Here is a 25,145-nt window from a genome sequence, read left to right as displayed (position 1 = left end):
CGAGCAAGAGTGTGCGGAGCAGAAAGGCTAGGAGGGGACAGAATGGCTGTGGGTACCTGGACGTGCAGAAGGATGTGGGAATGCTCTGGGGCAGGGCTTCTGTACAGAGCTAGATGGGACTGAATGAGTGGTGAGGTTCCGGGGAGACTGAAGAGCGACAGAGTGCTATTTGTAGGGGTGGGACAGAGCAAAAAAGTGTGGGGAGAGAGATCCTAGGAAGTGGGAATGGAGCCTCCGAAGGGGAGAGGACTATGGAAAAGCCTACCACAAGGTGGGACAGAGGAGGTCACCCGAGGCCCTGAAGGGAGAAGAAAAGAAGAGGAGGATCCAATGTGAGAGTGACATGGAAAGAAATAGATGGAGAAATCAGGAAAGAAAGGCCCAGGGGTGAACATGAAAGGAAGGGGGAACAGCTAGGAGAGGAAAAGACAGAGACTGGGAGATGCCTATGGGATGAGGACAGGAGCCCTAGGAAGGAGAGAGGTGCAGACCTGGAAAGTGCAAGAAGGATCAAAAAGGGAAGAAGGCCCCCAGAATAGAGATGGAGTGAGAGGGGAGAGACTGAGGAGGAGAGAAGATAATTAGCCAACTACCTGCATTGCCTACTGGACGCTTGCAAGAATGGATGCCAATGTCAGAGTCAGTATCTCCATCTTTAAGTCTCAGTGAGTATTCACAGCACATGTCCCAGAACCCCATCCCACCACCACTAGTAACATTAAATAAAGAAGAGTAGCTTGACACTCCCGATCTAGCCATAGTTGAAAAACAAGCAGAAACCTTTTAACAGAATACAACAAAAACTCTAATTAAAAAATCCCTTCAAGCCTCCTTTATGCCCCATAATGAAGCAAAAAATGGAAAAAACCCAATTTAAAAACATCCTTTGCAACTAGCACTTACTTCTAAGGACATTACCACAGTAATATCTGTAATAACTAAGTAAATATTTTAATATGGATCTTACATACTAATGTTAAACAACAAACAAATATTTCACTATATGCACCTAATAATACCTGAAAGCTTCTGGGCAATTTTTGTTGTATTTAAAAATGGAAGAAGACATGGTGTTGTAAGGGTGAATGATGCCTCATTTTAAAAAATCATATTTATTACTAGTTTGCACTAATATTATGCCTTTCCCCACAGAATCTAAAAGCTCTTTTGCAAAGTTCCTGTCTCTATTTCACTACTACTTTTAGTGTCCAATGTGAGAAAATGAGGAATCTAAGCAGCCAAAAACTGAGGTGCACAGAAGTTGTAAATATGACTGAAAATTTAGACTGGAGTGACTTGCCCAAAGCAGCACAGTTAATCAACGCAGGAAAAAAGAGCCCAGCCTCTCATTCTCATTCTCCAACCACTAGACATTCTGTCTCCCTATTTATTTCTTCACATTTATATAATGTAGCTCTAGGTACCCATTCAGTAGTCTGGGTGCCTATCATAGGTAAACACACAAAATACAAAAGGACTGCTCACAGATGTAATTATCCCATCCTTCAAACCACTTACTCAATACAAAAGGAACAGGAGTACTTATGGCACCTTAGAGACTAACAAATTTATTTGAGCATAAGCTTTCGTGGGCTACAGCTCACTTCATCGGATGCATCCTCAATACACTGAGAAGAAAGAAGGAAACGGGATTTGCAACATGCCTGGCACATTTATAAATCCAGGCTCTGGCAGACAAAGAGTTTGTAATCTTGACAAACTGAAAATCTGTCTAACATTCAGGTATTGTATGTACCAAATGTGCAGAGAATTTGCCTGCTTTTCTAATATTTGTAAGATTTTTTAAAAAAAAGACATATGATTAACCCAGTGTGTGACATTCTTTATAAACACTGTTAGTGTCTTCATTTGGCTCTCAGTATAAACATTGCTGCTTGGGGGAAAAAATAAAATATTACTATGGCTGATAAACAACCACAAGTTGGTAAATAGTCTAAATGATAAATTATATGTACAAAAGTCAATAAATGGCACGTTTAATGAGTCAAACCTACATGAGAATATTTGTCATAATTCATAATACTTCCAGTTTGTTAATAATCACTGCACAATTAATCCAATATTACTACCGCATCCAATAGCAATTTGGTATTGCATATATCTAGCTATATGGCTTTTGGACGTTGAAGTAATACTGGATTAATTATAAAGTGATACATATACACACACAGTATCTAGGTATATATAACATACTAATCAGCATGGTATGTGAACTTCTAAAGAGAAATATGAGAATAACTCCTCTCTATTACAAGCAGCTAATGCAGTGGTTCTCAAACTTTTGTACTGGTGACCCCTTTCACATAGCAAGCCTCTGAGCATGACCCCTCCTTATAACTAAAAACACCTTTTTATATATTTAACACCATTATAAATGCTGGAGGCAAAGCAGGGTTTGGGGTGGAGGCTGAGAGCTTGCGACCCCTCATGTAATAACCTTGCAACCCACTGAGGGGTCCCGACTCCCAGTTTGAGAACCCCTGAGCTAATGGAATTTATTTTGTCCTTGTGACATAAATTTGAAAGAATATGTGCCAACTAGAATAACAGGATGGGTCTATTTTTTGATATCTGAATTTCCGCAGTTTTCTTAACTGATGTTCGTATTACATAATTGCATATTTCGGTATTTTTTAAAGTATTCCTTGTATGTTGTATACTGAATATTTTAAAAATAGATACACATTATCATATATAATTATATATTCACACACATTATTTATACACATACACTATATACATATTAATCGTGATAAACCCAGAACTGATCTGGCTGCAATTGAAATCAACTGCAAAACTCTTCATGAATTCAGTGAGAACAGCATCAACCCTCATGTCTCTTTTTGGTTATGTTTACTTTAAAAACATAAGAATGCACTGAAGAATAGTCTTCTTTAAAGGTCTCTCAATGCAGATTTGATTATTAAGACACGATATCAATAAGATTTCATGGGGGCAAAAGGAAACCCAATTTGGCCACAAGGCTTCACTCTCTGTTTTGTAGTTGTCTGTTATTCAGTTTTCTTAAAAGGATCCAAACTGCAAAGATAAGGCCTTCTTATATACAAGTCTTATGATATATATTTAATGTCTCTCATTTTTTTTAGCTTTAAAGAGCAGTTCATGTGAATCACAGCAGAGTTTAGATAGTATATCCTTTCATGCAGAAAATGCATTATATCAAACTATAATTATCGGAAATCTTTGGCATACAGAATATTATTTTATTGTCTTGAATAATAAAATAAGTGTTATTCAATCAGTTTCCAAAACTAAACATTAAATAGAGTAGTGTTTAAATGCTTAAATCTTGAACACACACCAAATGCATTTTCGACAAAGGAGGCAATTTAATCTAAACTCTGTATTCTAAATTCTATATCATTTACCTTCTTAAGATTTTCCTTTATTTCTGCCTTCAGTGCTAGTTAGAAGTAACTGACAGTTAACATATTCAGAGCTCTCCATGGTAAAAGCAAATAGCGTATTATGTTGGAAAATCAGAAACTGTGTTGCTGAAAATATCTGATTCCACAGAATTGGACGGAGCAGCTGTGGAGCGAAAGAAAAAAAAGAAGTGATGATAACAGTGCTCAGTTTGTACCAGGGCTTGCCGGGGCTGAGTCCCAGCATCTTTAGGGTTGGCAGTTCATAGCCCTGGCACCTCTGGGCTTGCCACATCAGTTATGACAATAAAACAATTTCTTGAGCCCCAGCACCTGTGTTTTCATTACAAATTAAGCACTGTATGATATCAGACATCTCCTTCATCTAATGATTTTACTACATTACCATCTCTCAGAAAAACAAAACAAACAAAGCCCCAACCCCCCTACAGATATTAACTGAAACACTAAACCAACATGATAAAATTGTAAATTGAAAAGACAGTACTTTTTGTTTAAGTATATACTTATTTCCTGTGGGCTATTTTTTGGGGTATGTTTTTCATATTTTTACTTGAAAATACACACTTCTCAATAGCTTTATGTTTATGAAAAAGGACAAGTCTTATTTAGTTCTGTTGGTAACAGTATTAGATTATTATACTTAATTCAGAATACATATTTGATACATCTTTTAATAACAAAACGTTTCTCAGGCCACAGATTGTACTCTCTTTTCTGTTTTGAAAGCACTTTCCATACCGTATGAACTACTGGAAATAAACAATAACGAAACACTTTTCTATAGTATTATATGCTACTTATGTCTCTGGATTTTTCTCTGAAAATTAGAACTCTTCTTCAAAAGTAACTTCACATCCAATACTAGTTGCAAAAAATGTATCATCCTTAATATAATAGCTTTGATATTTCTCTATTCCGAAGAATTCTATTCACAAACATGATGCTTGATCTACATTTAATGAAAGTCTCAGTTCTTTAGCAAATAAGAACATTTCTAAATTCAGCCAACTCTGAAATATTTTTGATGTTCTGATTCATTTTAAGTTTTTTTTAAATGGCTCAGAATTAACAGAATTCTGCCTTTCATTTATTCACATTGTTTAAAATGCTCATCAAAGAGTAATTAAACAGGTAAAATAAATAGCATATGGAATATTTCTTTAAGTATAAAAATCCTAGTTCACAAAAATACAACCACAATCACTACATGAAATGGACTGAATAGTTGGTTTAAAATAAAAGTTAACTGTTACAAGTAAATCTACAATTTTGTCACTTTTTCTTTTGTTATGGAAATATTTATGTTTTAAAATTAAACTTTAAAAAGACCATAAGAAACTACTAAAATACGCCATTATACTTAGGAGATTAAAATACGGCCAGTTTTTTGGAGAGGACAGAAACCAGTGTCACTTCCATGGTAGGAAGAGACATGATGACATTATGCAATCTTACCTTTTTGTAACATTTAAGGGCCAGTAGGAGGTGCAGCCAGTAGCCATTTTTGGTATTATGCACACACCTCCCTAAAACCTCCCATTGACATTCTACCTGCTTTCTGCATGCTGACTATTTACAAGCTTCCTCTTACAAAGTCATTACTTTAGGAGTGGGGAAAAAAAGCAACCCATATCCAGGACTGGAGGACAGGTCACAAGGTCTCTTGCATTACACGCATGGAGTGTAAATGGCAAATAATATCAGTTGACGTTTATGCCATATGTTCTCGGTCTCTTCACATACCAGCACCACAGAGCCAGATCCGTACAGATTCACTCCAAGGAACCCTACAAAGGAGGAGGTCCCAATCCAGTTAGGCAAATTGTGCAAAAAAAAATTGACATACATCGACAAAATATCAGAATTGTTAATTTTACAAGAGAACAATGGGAAATTGTACTTTGGTCCAAAAGTTCAAAAAATAATCTCCAAATAATCAGTGTCGTCAAACTCAAAACACAGAGACTCACATAATGTGTTTCATTTAATATTTCTGTTCCTGATCTAATCAGACATTTTCAAAAGATTTGCGACCTCCCAGTAATTCAATTATTGAGAACAAAAATTAATTACTGTAAAAATAATTACTTCTATGTTGTTAAATGGAATTGCATTCAACAATGTTAATATATTGTTCATTAAATATATGAACAGTATTTAGCATGAGACACAGAACAGTGATTCTGATCCAACGACATAAGGGAACAGAAAGCTGTGCATTTTTAAACCATATTTAGAGAGTTGTCTCATCAATCTTTTCTCTTGACCATTTCATGCTCATAGAACTCACTCCTGAAAACACAAGCTTTTCCTCTTCATACACAGGATAGAACTTTGGTTACTCTTCTCTGGATGTGAAAATTACTGGCTCTCTCATATTTTATGTTGTTCCAAGATTCAGCCAGGAAAAAATGCTATTGTGCTTCCCCCATCCCAAAACTGCAAACTGCACTTTGATAGCGTAATAAAGGAGCTGCTGTCCCTTGTCCAAAGATCAATATATCCTGATTGTGCCTGTGCTCTCTAAGGTGCGTAGAACTCTGGAGTCAATCAGCCCACTCCCTTTACAGCTAATTTACAGCTGTTCAACTTGCCTGCCCCTTTAAGCTCCTGGGAAAAGCAAGTTATTTTTTAGCTTTATTTAGTAACAGTTGTTGGAAGCCCATAAACCTTCCACAACATGGCCGGCATTTTGCAGCTTACAAGGTTTTATCACCGAAGATGCCAGTTCCAAAGTTATGATTTATTAAAAATATAAAAGCAGATCCTATGCTAAACTGAATAGGAGTACCTGTGGCACCTTAGAGACTAACAAATTTATTTCAGCATAAGCTTTCGTGAGCTACAGCTCACTTCTTCGGATGCATAGAAGCATCCGAAGAAGTGAGCTGTAGCCCACGAAAGCTTATGCTGAAATAAATGTGTTAGTCTCTAAGGTGCCACAAGGACTCCTGTTCTTTTTGTGGATACAGACTAACACAGCTACCTCTCTGAAACCTGTGCTAAACTGGAGTATGAGTTTCCATGATTGACTGTTCATAAACCATAGTTTTATAATGCATAAAGTTTACACCAAGCTGAGTACCGAAATGTCCCTATCTTTTGTACCTTTCTTTCTCATTATCTGCTTTTCTGTCTCCTAAGTGTCACTTATTGCAAAACACCTCACCCAATATCTCTCCAAAGAAGAAAACTATTCACCTAATTTAGGACTTCGCTCCCACCAAGCTGGCTCCAAGTTTTTTGCTGCCCCAAGCAAAAAAATTTTCCCGTGCCCCCTAGCCCCACCCCAACTCTACCCCTTCCCTGCCCTATTCCAACCCCTTCCCCAAATCTCTGGCCCCGCCTGCTCCCCCAGGCACGCCGCATTTCCCCTCCTACCCCTCCCCCCTTCCCAGGCTTGCCTGGGAGGGAGTGGGGAGAAGCGGAGCAGCGGCACACTTGGGGGAGGAGGTGGAGGTGAGCTGGGGGGGAGCGGTTCCTCTGCCCCCCCCCAGGGTTACTTCCTGCAGCTCTCCATGCGCCCCCCACTGCTGCAGCTCACCTCCGGCTCCCAGCTTTTTGTGCCCCAAGCCAAAAAAAAAAAAAAGGAGCCAGAATGCCGCCCCTTGGAAAGTGCCACCCCAAGCACATGCTTGGAGCGCTGGTGCCTGGAGTTGGCCCTGGCTCCCACTAAGAAGTCATATCTTTAGAAGTTGGATGGGAGTGTTATAAAAAAGGGGGAGCACCTAACAGATGGTTCAGAGTGTTTCTCTGTATGCACACAACTTCATCGGTGGAAAAGAGCCTAACGTTCTATGGGAGGAAAGGCAATTAGCAAGGCCTAAAGCACTTTTCTAAAGCTTCACTGGGTCTCTCCACTCAGTCTAACTTAATCCTCCCCACTTTATCCTCTGTATATATCAGGGGTCGGCAGCCTTTCAGCAGTGGTGTGCTGAGTCTTCATTTACTCACTCTAATTTAAGGTTTCGTGTGCTAGTATTGTTGTATGTAAAGTAAATAAGGGTTTAAAAACATTTAAGAAGCTTCATTTAAAATTAAATTGAAATGCAGAGAGCCCCGGACCGGTGGCCAGGACCCGGGCAGTGTGAGTGCCACTGAAAATCAGCTCGCATGCCGCAGGTTGCCTACCCCTGGGTATATATACTGTACTAGGTGGGACAAGAAGATGCAAGTCAGCTTTTGTTTAAATCTGAATGATCTTGATCAAAAATCAAAGCAACCATGAATCTGTTTCATGTAAACCTCTCTAAAAACATGGGAAACCCTCACAGAGAGCCTAACCAGAAACTAGGGTCAAGGTCTTTATGTCCAGCAACAAACCCAATCCTCACCACTGCCTGTCTATGATTCACTCCTTCTTGCTTCCAGCTGGTCAGCCAGTCTGTAGCATGGATGTGTTTATTATATCAGCACTGGTTGTGTTTCTCCTACCAAGCCAAAATGGGTGGATGACAGAGTAAAGCAACACAAGTAACGTAAACAATTTGATTGCAGAAAATATTATCCAGTATGAAGGCCGTGCCTGGTGTAGTTATGAGTCTAGCACAGGCAAAGATTCAGCTGTTCAGCCATATAGATGTCCTCAATTTTCCATTGTCCAAATTTTCACCTATTCCCTATTTCCATTTCACTCAATACCTAGGGTTAAAAAGGGCCCTAAATCTAGGATTGCCAACTGGCTAATCACGCAAACCTAAAGGCATTTGCCCTGCCCCTTCCATGAGGCCATGCCACTGCCTCACCCCTTCTCTGAGGCCCCACCCTTGCTCACTTGATCTCCCCTTCCTCTGTCGCTTGCTCTCCCCGACCCTCATTCACTTTCACCAGGCTGGGGCAGGGGTGTCAGAGGGGGTGCAGGGTGCAGGCTCTGGGCTGGGGCAGAGGGTTGGGGTGTGGGAGGGGGTGTGGACTCTGGTAGGGATTTTGGGTGCAGAAGGGGGCTTCAGGCTGAGCCTGGGGCAGGGGTTGAGGTATGGGAGGGGGTGCAGGTGCGGACTCTGGGAGGGAGTTTGGGTGCAGGCCCTAGGCTGGCAGGTGGTTGGGGTGCAAGGGGTTGGGGTACAGTTCCCGGCCAATGGGAGCTGATGAGTCGGCGTTCAGGGTGGTGGAAGCGTGTGGAGATCCCCTGGCCCCCGTCCCCAGGGGCTGCAGGGATGGTGCTGGCCGCTTCTGGGAATGGCACGGAGCCAAGGCAGGTAAGAAAGCCTGCCTTAGCTCTGCTGCTGCACCAGACTATTAGCACCCAAAATCTCCCAGTTTGGCTGAAGTAGCCTCTGGGTGATGGAGCATGATTCCAGGAGACTACTGGTGAAAGCAGGAGGGCTGGCAACCCTCGCCAAATCACAACATTCCAGATAATCCAGCAAACTTCACTGCTGTGGAATGTTGTCTCTTTGCCGAGCTACCGAATTCAAACAAATCTGTGCTGAACTACAGAGGCTGGTTTTATCCCATAGAGAGATCTGCCCCTCAGAATAAAACTGTGTCAAACTGCATTAAAAGGCCTCTTTCCATTCCCCTCGCAGGCTCACTTTAAAAGGATGAAAAAATTACCCTGCAAGACTCCTTGCTTTGTTTTATTTTTGAAGGTTAATCAAGTTGAGAGATGGATTAGTGACCATACAGCCCCATAATCCTTGCTGTGTAAAGTTAGACCTGGGAGCCATTTCACTGTTTTCAGTCGGGAATTGTTGTCTAGTCTCAACAACATCCACACATGTGATCTTCCAGCATGCGTGCCCTTCTGTTAGGGTAATATGGCACCTGCAGGAGTTTGTTAGACTCTGGCCCAAGGGAGTTCATAGGCTCTTCTTCAATTGCAATGGATGTAAGATGTAAGAGAAAGTCATTAAGACCACCTGTAGTGTGAACAAAATGGAAGACGAAGCAATGCAGTACAGGAAAAAGTCAATCCAGCAGAGCAGAAGTCACATATGGAGAAAGAACAAGGAGTACTTGTGGCACCTTAGAGACAAAACATTTATTTGGGCATAAGCTTTTGTGGACTAAAACCCGAAAGCTTATGCCCAAATAAATTTGTTAGTCGCTAAGGTGCCACAAGTACTCCTGTTCTTTTTCCTGATACAGACTAACATGGCTACCTCTCTGAAATCTGTCACAAATGGAGAAGTCAGTCAGCCAAAGGCAGTACAACCAGCTGGTGAAGAGCAGTGGTTGTATGTGAGACACCACACTATTCCCTGTGTAACATTCGGAAAACAAGAAACTTTGCACCTCTTGTTCTGTCTTCTCTTCCACACCCTCCTGAATTAAACTGCATGCAAGCACAGGCAAAGTAACATCAAAGCTGACTAGTGAATCAGTCAGGAAATTTTGCTGAATATATTTTGCATGATTTTTCAGTTTGGAGGGACAGTATTATGCAGTATATTCTCTCGCAAACCTAAAGTCTGGAGGAAATATAAGACCTTACGCTTCAGGGCATAATGTATCCTTTGAATAATGGTAGTTAGGATGAAATTTCCCTATTGGCCTGCAATACCATGCCTACTTCAAAGTTTATTTCACCTTCTTCTGAAGCAGCTGGTACCGGCCATTGTCAGAGAGAGGTTAGTGGGCTGGACAGAATGACAGTTTGATCCACTATAGGAATTCCTATGTTCCTATAGTACATGTAAGCTTGGAAGAATTTGTTTTTATTTATAACTTTGATGCATAATGTCAATGCTTATTTTTAAGCTTTTTTCAGTTTTTATCAATTTAAATTTTCACAGGGGTGGGAAATTACGGGGGGGGTCAGACAATCATTTAATGACAGACACTGAGATTCAAAACAATTTTATAACAATTAAAACAAACTGTCAACATAATATGTCAAAATATACTAAATAAACAGCCTCAAATCAAACTATAATAATATCTTAAGCAACATTTTTCTTACTTTGCCTATCGGTAAATTTTGATTGTTATTAATGGAAATTTTTTTGTCGGTACAGTGAAATCAACGTTTATCTAAATTCACTGATAAAAATCTATCATTCCAAGCATGAGTATATATATTGTATGTAGTTCCTTTGAAAAAATCACAGTAAAAATGTACTAGTCTTCAGACTGTAATTGGGTTTGATCCAAAGCAAGCCCAGCTCCAATTTTAACCTCAATTCATTGATTAGTAATAAAGAGTGTGTTCTGCAAGAGAGAGGATTGGGGGGGCAAATACTCTGAGCAAATTTCATGTCAAACAGTCACACACAGCACAGCACAAAGTCATACTCTCATTGAGTGGTTATCCTCTAGGCTTTCTTATAGTAAGAGATTCAAACAGAGTCTTTAAAAATATTAAAAATATTAATAGCCTTTCTGGGGTCAGTATTGTACCCTAGGCTAGTCTGTCCATGGGACGGCAACCCAGCTGCCTTACACAAACCTTAAACAAACCTCAGACAGACTAATTCCTCATCCAACTTGCTTACAACATACAGGAAAGGAAGAGGGGCTTTCTTATGCATCAATACCCCACACAGTAAATAGCGAACTAGAAATACCATCTAGAGGATTGATGGGATAACAACGGTCATTGTTACATATGTGAACAGGGCCCATACCTGCCCTCAAGAACATAGGCCTAACTCACATTTAAGTAGTCTGTCAAATTTGCATAAGAAGAAAAAATTGGAGATGGAAAATACCATTCAGATCCATTAGACTATCCACAGACAAAACTATGGACTGCAGCTGTTACAACCACTGCAAGCTCTCAGGGCCGCATATTCTGTCTCCTCTGAGCTACAAGGTTGGAATCATATATAATGTAATAATAAGACCTAGCTCTTATATAAATAACTCTATTCATTGGTAGATAACAACATGCTTTACAAAGGAGGTCAGTATTATTATCCCCATTTCACAGATGGGGAAATTGAGCCACAAAGCAGTTAAAGTGACTTGCCCAAGGTCACTTAGCAGGCCAGTGGCAAATCAGGAATAGAAATTGAGAGCTCTATCCACTAAGACATAATACCTCCAGGTAATCTACAGGGGAAACTTGGTGACATTCTATAGCCTGTGTTATGCTGGAGGTCAGAAAAGATGTGTTAGTCTGTATCCGCAAAAAGAACAGGAGTACTTGTGGCACCTTAGAGACTAACAAATTTATTTGAGCATAAGCTTTCTTGGGCTACAGCTTCATGCTTCATGAAGTGATCTGTAGCCCACGAAAGCTTATGCTCAAATAAATTTGTTAGTCTCTAAGGTGCCACAAGTACTCCTGTTCTTTTTAAATTATCAATTCACTAAGAGAAAATTAAGCAGATCTGCAAGATTCTTTCTGCTGACCCGACCCCCATATGCTATCCCTGTGGCTACTACAAAACTTAGTAAACAATAATTAATATTAGGAAAATATTTAATGTATGTTTAGTGTGATTTAGCAACTGAAAACAAGTAGCATTAACATCACATGATCAATCAGCTTTCCATGGACCACCACCAATTGCTCCCAGGATCGCAGGTGGAGATCTGTTACTTTGGAGAAACCAATTCTCTAAACTTTCCTATTAACTATCTGTTTCCATCTAAGGCCAGGAGAAGGTCATCAACAAGTGACATCACAGAATTTTTTTTTTACCATGGCCTGGTGTGAAATCAGATTTTGCAGTAATCAAGACATTGGCAGAAGACAGGGGCTGCTGGAGCTTGCAACCATCACCTGCTTAATAAACTTTCCAAGAAAAACAAGTCTAGAAACTGGTAGTTGGCTAAGCAGGATTATACACAAGCTTTTCCAGGATTCGGGGTGTTAGTAGTTTGCAATTTCGGCAAGAAGATGGAAGCATAGATAATCTTAATTATCATGGAACCAAATGTTCACTAGCCATGAAATGCAAGTGTCTGTTTCCTAGGTAGCCAGATGGACAGTTCTCAGAGCTTCTGATTGGATGACTGGCCCAAATTCCATCAAGGCTGGACATTCTTCTTAATTCTGATACAGACTTGGCAGACTCCACCAAGGTGGTGGACAGAAGGGTGACAGACAGACTGGCATCATAGGACTCCCTTCTTCAGGACACTTCACATTTTCTTCTTATGAAGAGTGACGATCGGGAGCTGAGAATACGGGAAGCATAGTGGAGGGCTTTTCAGCCACCCAAATCTCAGCTGAGGAGAGAGTGAGAGCGAAAGCAGCAAACGATGTATGGGGTTTAAAACCTGATTCTGCAGTTTGAAGGTTTGAGAGGTTTGAAAGCAGGACTAGAGGCAGATTTACAGCTGCCCTAAGAAGGTAACACAGGGGTTAAACAGAAGACAGAAACATCAAAGCATATGTGAGCAAGGTGATTAATGACAAAACATTGTGTTTTTTAAAAACTAATCTTAAGAAAACGTTGTGGCAGTATCTTAGCAGGCTCTCTTATCAGGGCTACCAGCTGAAACTAAAGATGAACTGCCTGACAATTTACTACAAGAAACCTTGGTTTTCAGTGCAGAAGTGGATATACAGATCAGGCTTGTAAAACTGCAAGAGCAGCGCCAGAAACTTGGAAAACCAAACCAAACCTATGCCCATCGTTTTAATAACTGTTATACTGTGATTGTTCTAGAGGGCACTTTTGCTGATAAAGACTGCAAAATCTGATGAGTATGCAATGTGTAATTCTCACATTTTCCCATTTATTGCTAAAGTCATTTAAGAATTTATTATCTGGGATCACACATATTCAACCAATGAGTCTTCTCCAAAGAAATCAGAAAACAAATAGGGATGGCTTGCTCAGCCATAGGCTCCCTTACGAAAGTTTGAAAGATCTGTAGCCTCTCACAATGTAAGAAGGTTTGATTGGTGAAAAGTTTGTTTTTTTCCATAGACACTGAGACTTATGAATGTGAATTCTGGGAAACTAATGCTTCTGACAAGAAGAAAATTGAAACCTTGGAGATGTGGTGCTGGCAAACACTCTTGTGTATCTGGTGGATGGGAAATATGACATGCTTACGTTAGAAATATTATTGGAGGGAAGTGGACTCTGCTGTCAGAAATCAACAGGCACAAACGTATGTGATTTGGTGTAAAGATAGAATTAACTTTGAGAAGGTTATAATGGAGAGAATGGTGTCAGGTCAACATAGCAGGTAATGACCAGCAATAAGATGGATGGATAATGTGCAGCAGATCACTGAAAGGTCAGCTGCTAATAAAAATATAATAATAATAATAGGCGATATACCTATCTCCTAGAACAGGAAGGGACCTTGAAAGGTCATCGAGTCCAGCCCCCTGCCTTCACTAGCAGGACCAATTTTTGCCCCAGATCCCTAAGTGGCCCCATCAAGGATTGAACTCACAATCCTGGGTTTAGCAGGCCAATGCTCAAACCACTGAGTTATCCCTCCCCTGCTGAGTGTGTGAAGTTATCGATGGATCAAGAAGACTTCTGAAAATTCTGCTCTGAGGTCACTAGTACTGAGACCTGAATAAATGGACTTTGCTTAGCTATTTACTTAGCTAAAGTTAAACCAAACTGCATTATCTTCTTTATTTAAAAGAAAAAAATAAACAAGGTATTCATGATTTATGTTAGTACCGTGCAGAACTGAGGAGTTTTTAATGGAAAGGATTATGAGTGAATTAAAGTTTACCTGCATTCTTTGTAATCCAGCCAGACTGAACTGAGATGAATTAACCGATATGCTTTATGAAAACAGAAAAGGATCAACTGACTCCTCTGCACCATAAAAACATCAGAAGACGATTGTTTATTTAGTATTACATAAGACATAACTGAGGAAAAAATCATCTGTTAATTTGTTTTATTATCTTTCCTCCTTCACACTTACTAGTCAATTGAGTGAATTAGGAAAAAAAAAAAAAAAAAAAGAAAGGCCCCACATGTTCATTCCATAGTATCGAGCATCAAATCATTTCCTTTTTCCCAGGCTGTCCATCAGTTTATGAAGATGTATATTTCAATCAGACTTATTCACATTTATGATTGTTTATCGTTATTCGTGTTTGTGAACATGAAACTGAAAAGTCATTTTATTGTCTCCTGTAATGTAACTGATGTTCTAGTTACTAGTGCTTATAATATAAGAGAGGGATCATAAACCTTTGGCACGCAGCCCATCAGGGGAAGCCGCTGGTAGGCCAAGACAGTTTGTTTACCTGCAGCAGCCACCGGTTCGGCAGATCGCAGCTCCCACTGACTGCTGTTCGCCATTTCAGGCCAATGAGGGCTGCAGGACGCAGCGGCCAGCACATCCCTCTGCCCCTGCCGCTTCCCACAGCCGCCATTGGCCGAGAACAGCAAACTGGGGCCAGCGGAAGCTGTAATCAGCTGAACCTGCTGACGCTGCAGGTAAAGAAACTGTCCCGGCCCGCCAGTGGATCTCCATCATGGGCCGCGTGCCAAAGGTTGCCGATCCCTGATACAAGAGATGGTTTGATGATACATGATGTAGTACACACAGCATTTTGCAGGTACAAAGTTGAAAGGATAAATGCACGTTGCGCTAACTGAAATGTGAATAAAAGCAAGGGTTCCTTAAAAACAACAAACACTCGTGATGTAAGGATCTCATTCTATACCCCACTGAAGTCAATGAGATCAACCTGGGAATATGGGTTTCTCTTGACAGTAGTTGTTGGAGGATTATTCCCCAAGAGTACAATCTGAAAGTCAGACATATCTTCCCATTTTGCATTCCCTTTCTCTGAAGAAGGGATAATAAAATATCGAAAGGTCCTAGTATTGTCATCTCTCTCCCTGTTCGTGTCTAATGCCATTTTTACTTCATTCATACCACAGAATTTTAATTTATTTTGGGTGGTATCTTTGTTTTTAAGCCGCTTTACAATCTGATTCAAAGCGACAATATGAAAATAAAAATATAGGTCAGATCCCAGCCATTAAACATCAGCTTAGATCAAATGAGGCGATGTAAACGTACACCAGCTGAGGTGCTGGGGTCACCTGCTTCTTTTATTCTCCTCCTGGTAACTCTCCATTCAGCAACGCCTGGGAGGGCCAAAAAGAGTCACATGCCCCACCCCAGATGTGTGGGAGTGGAGCACATTTCTACCACTTGAAATCGGAGTGCAGCTGCAGACAGGTGTGCATGGAAAAGGTGCCAGCAGCTAACTATCCCGCTGATCCACACTAGATGGTGCCTAGAGCAGGGAAGGGAGACTGGGCTGCCAGCCCAGCTCTCTGCCAGAGGGGGCATGGGAAAACTTTTCTGTGTGTCCCCTTCTGGTCCTGCAGCTGCTCCTGTTACCTGCTGCTCAGGTACATGCCTGGACTAGCCTGCCTGAGTGCCACTGCCTGCGGTGATCAAAGGGAGCTTGGGGAATCGGGGCAATGGGAGGGAAGGAAGGGTATCCAGGGGAGGTCAGGACCCGTGGGAGCTGGAGGAATTATAGGGGGGCACTGGGGGAGGCAGCAGGGACCCGCAGCCATGTGCTCTGGGGGAAGCAGTGGGAGCCAGGAAAGGTGGACGTCTGCAGCAGGGACCACGTGTCTGGGCGTGGGGGAGGAGGTTTATGCAGGGGTGAGAAGCCTGGGGAGACAGTGGGGGTGAGAGGGGACATGAGGGAGGGGAGAGGCAGCAGGGGCCAGGAGCCATCGGACAGATGTTAGAATCTTTGGGGGACTCTTTAACCATAACGCAAATGGGTTTATCTTAGATAGATAGGTGACGTTTTTCAGGTTGTGTAAGGGAAGGATTGGGGAGAGAGGTTCTTATTTTTTCCCTGGTTTGTTTGTCTGTCCCTTAGTACATTATTGGAGCACAATGAATCTCATTGGGTGGAGCAGATGAAAAGAATAACTCATATTTATTGGGCAGTACACGGTGCTGTTAAATAGTGAAAAATACTGTCCCAGCTCCTTATAGATCAGCCGGGGAGGAGTCACGTGGGGAGGTCACATGTCCTCCCCTTTAGCTGGTGTCCCCCCAGTATGGCCCCCCACCAGTCTCCTTAAGAAGATTGCCGAGTGCTGGTCATTCAGCATTGTCTCTGGCCTCGCACAGACACGACAGAACCCTCCTAGGTCATGGTGGATCCACATATATACACGTTTTCCATGACACAGTAATTTCATGATACAATTTCATAAAAATATCCAAAATTCAGAAGGGGGATAGACAAGAGCTCCACTTTGTCAGTGGCCCCAAATTCTTAAAATAATCTGACTTGGTTTAGCAGTAACATCTCACTGAACCTGAAATACTTTGAAGTCTGATTTATTTTTTCACTGTTTGTTTTGAGGGCAGTTTGTGCTTCACGAAGTTTGTACTATGAAACTCAGAGGGGTCTGTTTTATTTTTTGGTTTTCCTGCATGAAGTATAAGGCTATTGTGTTAGGGTTTGCACGAGGTGCAGGTTTAACTCCAAATACAAACCTATTTTAAAGTAATGTAATTTAAATTCATGACATTTCTCATAATTAGTTTGTGTAAAAAAAGTTGTACAAAGTTTGTATTTTGGGCTTACGTTACTTTTTGTTCCTTCAAATGCCACGTTAATAAACACTATGCCTTATGAAGAAACTTGTTCCTTGAAATAATAATTCCACTTCACACAATTGCTTTTAGCTCAACACTTCACTTACGTGCCAATTGGCTGATATTGCCACCCAGCGCTTTTATGGTGATTAACAGCTTAAGAAAGGAGACACTGAAGTATTGGAGAATCAGTTCAGCTTTTGCTAAGGGGATACAGATAATGAGCTTTCATTAGAAAACAAGTTCAATTCACGAGACAATGCTGTCAAAAATAACCAACTGAGAGAAGAAATTAAATGAGCTCTTAGGATTTTATTTGAATATTCTTCCTGATACAAAGGCTTCCCAGATCACCTCTGGGCTACCAGTCGCTGAAAGCAATTCATCTGGACGATATATCATAAGAAGTGAAGACACCAATTCGCCAAGTCCAAAGGACTTCATGAGAAGTTCCCGTCATTGCACATGAAAAAAGGACTGACAACGACCCTCTCACCTACCCTGCATTTGAAACACTGGAAGTAACATGGGCCTGACTCCAGGCAATATTTTGTTTCCCCAGCCATTTAGAAACTAACAAGGATTGACAGACTGAGGGCTACAGAGTTTAGTTTAATAGCAAAACCGTAATTATTTTCAGATGTTGTAATATGCTCAGTATATTGTACACAGAAAGCTGCTTGCTTAACATAGGTCACAAAAGCTTTGCAAGCATCTGTAAAGCTGACTAAAATTTTGGTCATTATCTGGTACAAAGCAAATAAGGGATGGGAGAATGATCAAACCAATTATTTCCCACTCTTAAAATTCACCTATGTAGACAAACAGAAAGGACTTCAGAGAAGAACAACAAAAATGACCAAAGGACTAGGGAGACTGAGACTAAATGTAAACCTTTAGCCCTACTCCTGTAATCAAATCCTCCTGGGCAGAGCCCTTCTGACTTCAGTGACACTGTGCCTTCAGAAATACAATTGCAGGATTGAAGTTTATGTACTAGTAGACAAAGTACAAAATAGATGTCTGAAGGCTGTTAAATAATTCCTCTCCCTCCACGGGCATCCTTGTATTCACACCCTACACACCTTTCTAATAATCTTTGTACAAAATATGCCTTGTAAATTATCATTTGAAAACTAATAACTTGCTGGTCATTATATGTGAAGTTATCAACACTGTACGTGAAGTTATGAACATAAGCTGAAATCATGACTAAAGTGTGTTTCCCAGACAAGTCTGGGGAGTGGGTAAACCTGTTTCTCAAAGACAAAGACAAGAGTTGACACCTCTAGCCAGGTGTCATTAAAGCTGAGGAGCCATCACCTATCAAGTGGCCATTCTTTGGCAAGGAAGCGGGACAGGAACACACAGATCTGCATCTACAAACAACTTAGCAAGCCTCTTCCTCACCAGGTGCCATGTCTCCTTGCTCTCAGCTGTATATACGGGTCACTCTCAGGAAAATGCATCGCAAAGGGAGACTGTGAGAGGCAAAGAACACCCTAGTTTTTCTCTCCCTATCCATCTCTCTCCGTTTACCTAAGAGGACAAAAGAAACAGCCATTGGACTTTGGGAGCAGATCCTGGCCTGAGAGTTTGGTCCGCAATGTACTGAAAATGTGTTAAACACTTTACCTTGAACCAAGTCTAATTTGTTAAGGTCAGAAAGCGTTTTATCTTTATTTCTCTTGTAACCATTTCTGACTTTAATACCTCATTACCTGTACTCACTTAAAATCTCTCACTTTATAGCTAAATGAACTTGTTTTGTTGTTTAATTAAAATGATTCCAGTGTTGTGGCTTTGTTGAGTAACTCACTTTAGGGCAGCAGACTGTTGTATGTTGAGCCCGAGAGGGGCAATGGACCTAATAAATCTGGACTGCCCAGGAGAGAGATGAACAGTGCAGAACACGTGGTTTTGGGGGGAACTCTGGGACTGGGAAGGTGTTGGGGTCGCCAGGCAAGTTGTAACCACGGCTGCCAAAAGCCAGAGGGTGGCTAGTGTTTCCTGATAGGCTTCTGGGGTCAGAGCTGCTGGACCAGGGCTGTGGCTTTATACAGACACTCAGGGTGGGACCTGCCTGGTGTTTGGCTGCTTGTGAGGAGGCTGGGTTGGGAGCTACCACACAAAGCATTGAGAGGCACCCCAGGTTGCAGGGCAAGTGGTGACACAGCTCCTCACTGGTCTGGATTGCACCCTGTAATGCCACTGATACAAAAAGAAGTACTGGAATAAAATTTAGAAAATGAAAATGTAGTCTCAATATCAGGAAAAGTTTCCTGACACTGACACCTATAAAGACAGTGAAACAGTCTATCTGTGTTGGAAGGCTCATCCTTGTAGACAACTAGAATAGAAAAAGTGGCCTGCATCTGCATTAGCATGGGAATAAACTAGGCTTTTGTCATGGCTAACTTGTGATTCACATGTCTGAACTTGCTGCCATGAAATGTATGTGATTGTGTCTTTCCTCTCTGGTGATCTAATAACTCAACTTCTACCTTTGAGTGATGAGATCGCCTTACCTGTGTATGATTCCTTACAGTCTCTGTTGTGCTAGTCAGGAGGGAACTTGTGATTCCAATGTTTTTTCCACCACATGGCCATGTGACAAATCCTAGCCATGTTTCTTGCTCCATTTCTCTTGACTGAATGAACTGACCTGTCACTGAAACAGCAAAGTAGCAAATCCTTATATCTCTAGCAACATGTGGCCTATATTGGTAGGTTGTGGTGAACTGAAGAAAATTTGGACTTTAACATGAAAAATCTAAAATAGTTAGTTTTTCACCAAGAACTATGGAAAAACAAAGCTCAAAAGTGAAATGATTGTCATTATCTTTTGTCTTTGTAAAATGCTACTTAATACTCTTGTTAATTTTGATTGCGATTTCATCATTTAATTAAAGGTTAAGGTTCTATACTAGTTGCTGATCTTATTCTATCTTGCCATTTTGTTGTTTTTCAACAAATGTGGCACTGATTTCTTTGCACAGTCAGGAGAGAGGACTGTTCTCTATTTTCAGTTTGTTTAATGTGCTAGTTGCTTTAATAAACAATTGTTCCTTTTAATAATGCAGCAATTTATTTTTCACATAGGAATCTTGATTTAAGGGAAAAGAATATGCTGCTTTTGCACGCTGAAAATTTCCACAGTAAAACACACTGGAACCCCACTTATCCGATATAATTGGGACCAGAGCCAAATCAGATAATCCAAAATTTGTATAATCCAAAGAATAGGCAAAGAGTTTAAGCCCCACGGGCAGCAGAGCTCAGGCTGCTAGCTCCGTGGGCAGTGGGGTGGCAGGACTCCAGCTATCAGCCCTGAGGGTGGTGGAGGTGACTTCCCGAGCCCCACTGCCTGGTTCAGTTAATACAGGAGCCAGACAATGGAGGCTCGAATAAACGGGGTTCTACTGTAAATGTGTTTCAGATTATCAGTTTCTATCATGAGGTATCTAGGACTCTGTCTAGAAGTTTAACTAACTGAACTAGATCTGGGCTCAGTAGCCAAGGGGAGGACGCAGCATTCAGTTTGCCAAACAAAAGAAAACAGAGAAAAATAACCATTAAAAAAAAAGGAAAATCTAAAATTGTCAGAAGTGAATTGACCTTAACAGCAAAGTCTTAGGCCTGGTCTACACTACGCGTTTAAACCGATTTTAGCAGCGTTAAACCAATTTAACGGCGCACCCATCCACACTACGAGGCCCTTTATATTGATATAAAGGGCTCTTTAAATGGTTTCTGTACTCCTCCCCGACGAGAGGAGTAGCGCTAAAATCAGTATTACCATATTGGATTAGGGTTAGCGTGGCCGCAAATCGACGGTATTGGCCTCCGGACGGTATCCCACAGTGCACCACTGTGACCGCTGTGGACAGCAATCTGAACTCGGATGCAGTGGCCAGGTAAACAGGAAAAGCCCCGTGAACTTTTGAATTACATTTCCTGTTTGCCCAGTGTGGAGCTCTGATCAGCACGGGTGGCGATGCAGTCCCAAATCCAAAAAGAGCTCCAGCATGGACCATACGGGAGATACTGGATCTGATCACTGTATGGGGGACAAGTCTGTTCTGTCAGAGCTCTGTTATAGAAGATGAAATGCAAAGCGTTTGAAAAAAACCTCCAGGCTACACAGTGCTGCGTGACAAGCGTAACGGAAAGCCAAAGAATCAAATGGACGCTCATGGAGGGAGGGAGGGGGTACTGAGGACTCCAGCTATCCCACAGTCCACAGCAGTCTCCGAAAAGTATTTGCATTCTTGGCTGAGCTCCCAGTGCCTGTTGGTTCAAATACATTGTCCAGCGTGGTTCAGGGTATAGCTCGTCTATTTACTCCCTCCCCCCACCACGTGAAAGAAAAGGGAAAGAAATCGTTTCTTGACTTTTTTCAATGTCACCCTATGTCTACCGAATGCTGGTGGTAGATGCGATGCTGCAGCAGTGAAGAGCAGTATCCACTCTTCTCCCCTTCCCGGTAGCAGATGGTACAATATGACTGCTATCCGTCATCACCATCAGCCCGTGAGTGCTCCTGGCTGGCCTCAAGTGAGGCTGGCCGGGGGCACATGGGTAAAAATAGGAATGATTCCTGGTCATTCCCACTAGATGGTACAGAATGGCTGGTAACCGTCCTCATCATAGCAACTGGGGGCTGAGCTCCATCAGCCCTCTCCCTTTCCTGTGTAAAGAAAAGATTCTGTACTGCCTGGACTATCATAGCAACGGGATGCTTGGCTCCTATCCCCCGCACCACTTAATGTTCTGCCTGGACTGTCATAGCAGTGGGAGGCTGCATCCCCCTCATTTTATCTCACTAACAAGTCACTGTTTCTTATTCCTGCATTCTTTATAATTACATGACACAAATGGGGGGGACACTGCCATGGTAGCCCAGGAAGGTTGGGGAGGAGGGAAGCAACGGGTGGGGTTGTTGCAGGGGCAACCCCCATGAATGGCATGCAGCTCGTCATTTCTGCGGGATCTGACAGGGAGCAGCTGTGCTCTCTGATACACTGGTTCTCTAGTACACTTGCCCCATATTCTAGGCAGGACTGACTCTATTTTTAGATACCATAAAGGAGGGATTGACTCGGGGAGTCATTCCCATTTTTGCCTTTGCGCCCCCAGCCAACCTCAGCCAGAGGCACCCATGATAGCAGCAGACAGTACAGAATGACAGATAACTGTCATCTTACTGCCAATTTACAATGGCAGCAGACGGTACAGAACGACTGATAACCATCTCTGCTATCATGCAAAAGCAAACGAATGCTGTTGTGTAGCGCTGCAGTAACGCCTCTTGTCAGCGGCATCCAGTACACATATGGTGACAGTGAAAAAAAAGCTGAACGGGCTCCATGGCTGCCATGCTATGGTATCTGCCAGGGCAATTCAGGGAAAAAGGGCACGAAATGATTGTCTGCCGTTGTTTTCCCGGAGGAAGGAATGAGTGACAACATTTACCCAGAACCACCCGCAACAACGATGTTTGCCCCATCAGGCACTGGGATCTCAACCCAGAATTCCAAGGGGCGGGGGAGACTGCGGGAACTATGGGATAGCTATGGAATAGCTACCCATAGTGCAACGCTCCAGAAATCGACTCTAGCCTTGGACCATGGACGCACACCACTGAATTAATGTGCTTAGTGTGGCCGCGTGCAATCGACTTTATACAATCTGTTTTACAAAATCAGTTTATGTAAAATCGGACTAATCCCATAGTGTAGACGTACCCTTACACAGAGCCTTGAATCCATTCTCTCCCTTGGCTCTGTAAACAGTATTATTACTGACGTTGGAATGATGTGGAAGGAGCGGGGGCTGATCCAAACATAAGAAAATGTGTGTAGGGAGAGTGGGTAGGGGGGCGGAAATCTACAATGTACCTTCTTCTGCAGCTATTGGAATCAATGGAAATTTTGTCATTGCCTCCAACGGGAGTAGGCATGGGCCTCTGTGTCTCTTAATCCAGATACATCATGGCAGAATTCAACCTGGGAGTAGATTATGTGGTTCTGGCTAAAATCTGCATGACAGCAATTTGCAATACTAATTTCTGAGCCTCATGTGTAACACCAATGAAGAATGGCAAGATGAGACCAAAGTGAGTATTTGCAACAGTATACACTAAACCAATAGTATCACATGGAGACCGACAATTTGAAAAAGATTCAGAAGAGAAAGGCCTCGGGTTTTGATAGAGAAGTCAGGAAAGTTAGATTTGTATTCACCAGATGGGTGACTAAAATTCGACACAACTGAGGTGTAGGAAGAAGGTGGATACCCCAACAATATTTCTGAGGTTAATAAGTTCCAACGAAGGATGACACAACTAAAACAAAGAAAGGACCAGGTGCTAAGGGATTCAGGAGAAACTTCTCTACGCAGAAGCTGACGAATGTGTAAGACACTGTCAAAGTTAACAGTAGAACCTCCAGGTGTGAATGCACTTGTAAAAGTGTAAGACATGGAAACATAAAGCATTAAGGCAAACAGCTGGTGTTATAAGGTAAAAATGCTAGGGAGATGTGAATGGGCATATAGGGCCTGCACAGCATCATTCGTCCCCAAACCAGGACTGTTAATGAAGAACTACTCACCACTAGATGGGGATGTCTGACTGAAGTAAGTAGCAAATGCATAAGGATGTTAGCCACTTAAAACAATTACCCTCTTCAATAAGATCTCTGTACACAAGTAAGAAAAATACGGAAGGAGATTCCCTCTGTATGCTACTCCTGATTATTCCGAAAAAGAGGTTAAGTATCTGAAATGCTGCAAAGCATGGATACAATTAAATAATACAGTATGTTAGTAGACAGAGATAGAATATATCAAGAACAAGAGTACTTGTGGCACCTTAGAGACTAACAAATTTATTTGAGATTAAGCTTTCATGGGCTACAGCCCACTTCATCGGATGCATAGAAGGGAACATATAAGAAGAGTATATATATATATATATATATATATATATATATATATATATATATATATATATATATATACATACAGAGAAGATGCCATACCAGCTCTAAGAGGCTAATTAATTAAGATGACCTAATAAATTTGTTAGTCTCCAAGGTGCCACAAATACTCCTGTTCTTTTTACAGATACAGACTAACAGGGCTGCTACTCTGAAACCTGTCAGAATACATCAAGTTACTCTGCCTGTAAGGAGAGCAGAAAATAGTCCCCGGAGAGATGACCTATCAGACAATAACAAACAACTACTACACTGTCAATCTTCTTGAGCTCCTGCTGCTCTTCACAATTATGATCATACTCTCCTCTCCTTTGACAGTTTGTCCTCCCTTGCCTTTTGTGGCTCCATCTTCTCCTGGTTTTCCTCCTATCTGTTGTCATTCCATCAGTATCTCTTTCAGCTAGTTCTCTTCCTGCTCTTTAGGAGTCCCACTATGCCTCTTCCATAATCCCCTCCTCTCCTCCATCCCATGTCCAAATGTATCTGAATTATATTATGGAGGAAGAAGTAGGAACATCTTTTCTTTTTAGCCCTGCAGCTAGAGCTTGTCCAAATGCTCGTCTTCTGTCTTAATTACAGCAACTTCATTTCCTCTCACATCCCCAATCCCCCATATCGCCCCCCCCCCCAATCCATTCAAAACATGGCTGCTAAGATCCTTGTCCACTGATCTGACCATATCACCTTCCTTTTTGAATCTCTGATGGCTCCATACTTACCACTATATCAAGTCCATGCTTTTTATCCTCACTTTCAATGCCCTTCACAGCTTCTTATCCACTCTTGCCTCTTCTCGCATCACCCTCATCTTTTCTACCTCATCAGTGATGCTAGCCTCCTTGTCCACTTCTCTTACAATCATCTTCGCAACTTCTTTCACCCTGCTCCTTCTGCATGGGATGCCCACTCTGAATTTACACATAAGCCTTCCTTGGGTCCCTCCTCATGATTTATTTCTTCCACAATGCCTACAACAAACTGGATAAATTGAGGAGCAGAGCAGTCAGGTATAGCAGATTTTTAAAACACTGTATGAAGTATACATTAAAGAAGTGTATGAAAAGACATTTTGGATATATTCTTTTCTCTCTCTTCCTCCCCCTTTGTATGTTGCTTGTCTTCTTAGACTGTAAATTCTTCACAGTGTAACTGTATCTTCCTGTTTGTGTAGACAGTGTCCATAACATGATAGATGCTATCAAAACATGAATACATTTGATCTCAGGCAGAAGCATGAGAATGTATT

At 41.6% G+C, this 25,145-nt stretch overlaps 1 protein-coding gene across 1 annotated transcript in view; it reads right to left on the bottom strand.

Moving 5' to 3' along the window:
• Positions 1–24,761, bottom strand: part of RBM20 (RNA binding motif protein 20) — a 77,368-nt gene extending 52,607 nt beyond the window's left edge. The window contains exon 1 of the mRNA XM_030568859.1: positions 24,667–24,761. Within this exon, the coding sequence (XP_030424719.1) occupies positions 24,667–24,761 (95 nt within the window). The remainder of the gene's footprint in view (positions 1–24,666) is intronic.
• Positions 24,762–25,145: the final 384 nt, after the last annotated feature.

This window comes from Gopherus evgoodei, chromosome 7 (assembly GCF_007399415.2).
Source record: "Gopherus evgoodei ecotype Sinaloan lineage chromosome 7, rGopEvg1_v1.p, whole genome shotgun sequence".
Lineage (NCBI taxonomy): Eukaryota > Metazoa > Chordata > Testudines > Testudinidae > Gopherus > Gopherus evgoodei.
Note: the sequence above shows the minus strand (reverse complement) of the source record. Positions and strands in the feature narration are given on the sequence as shown.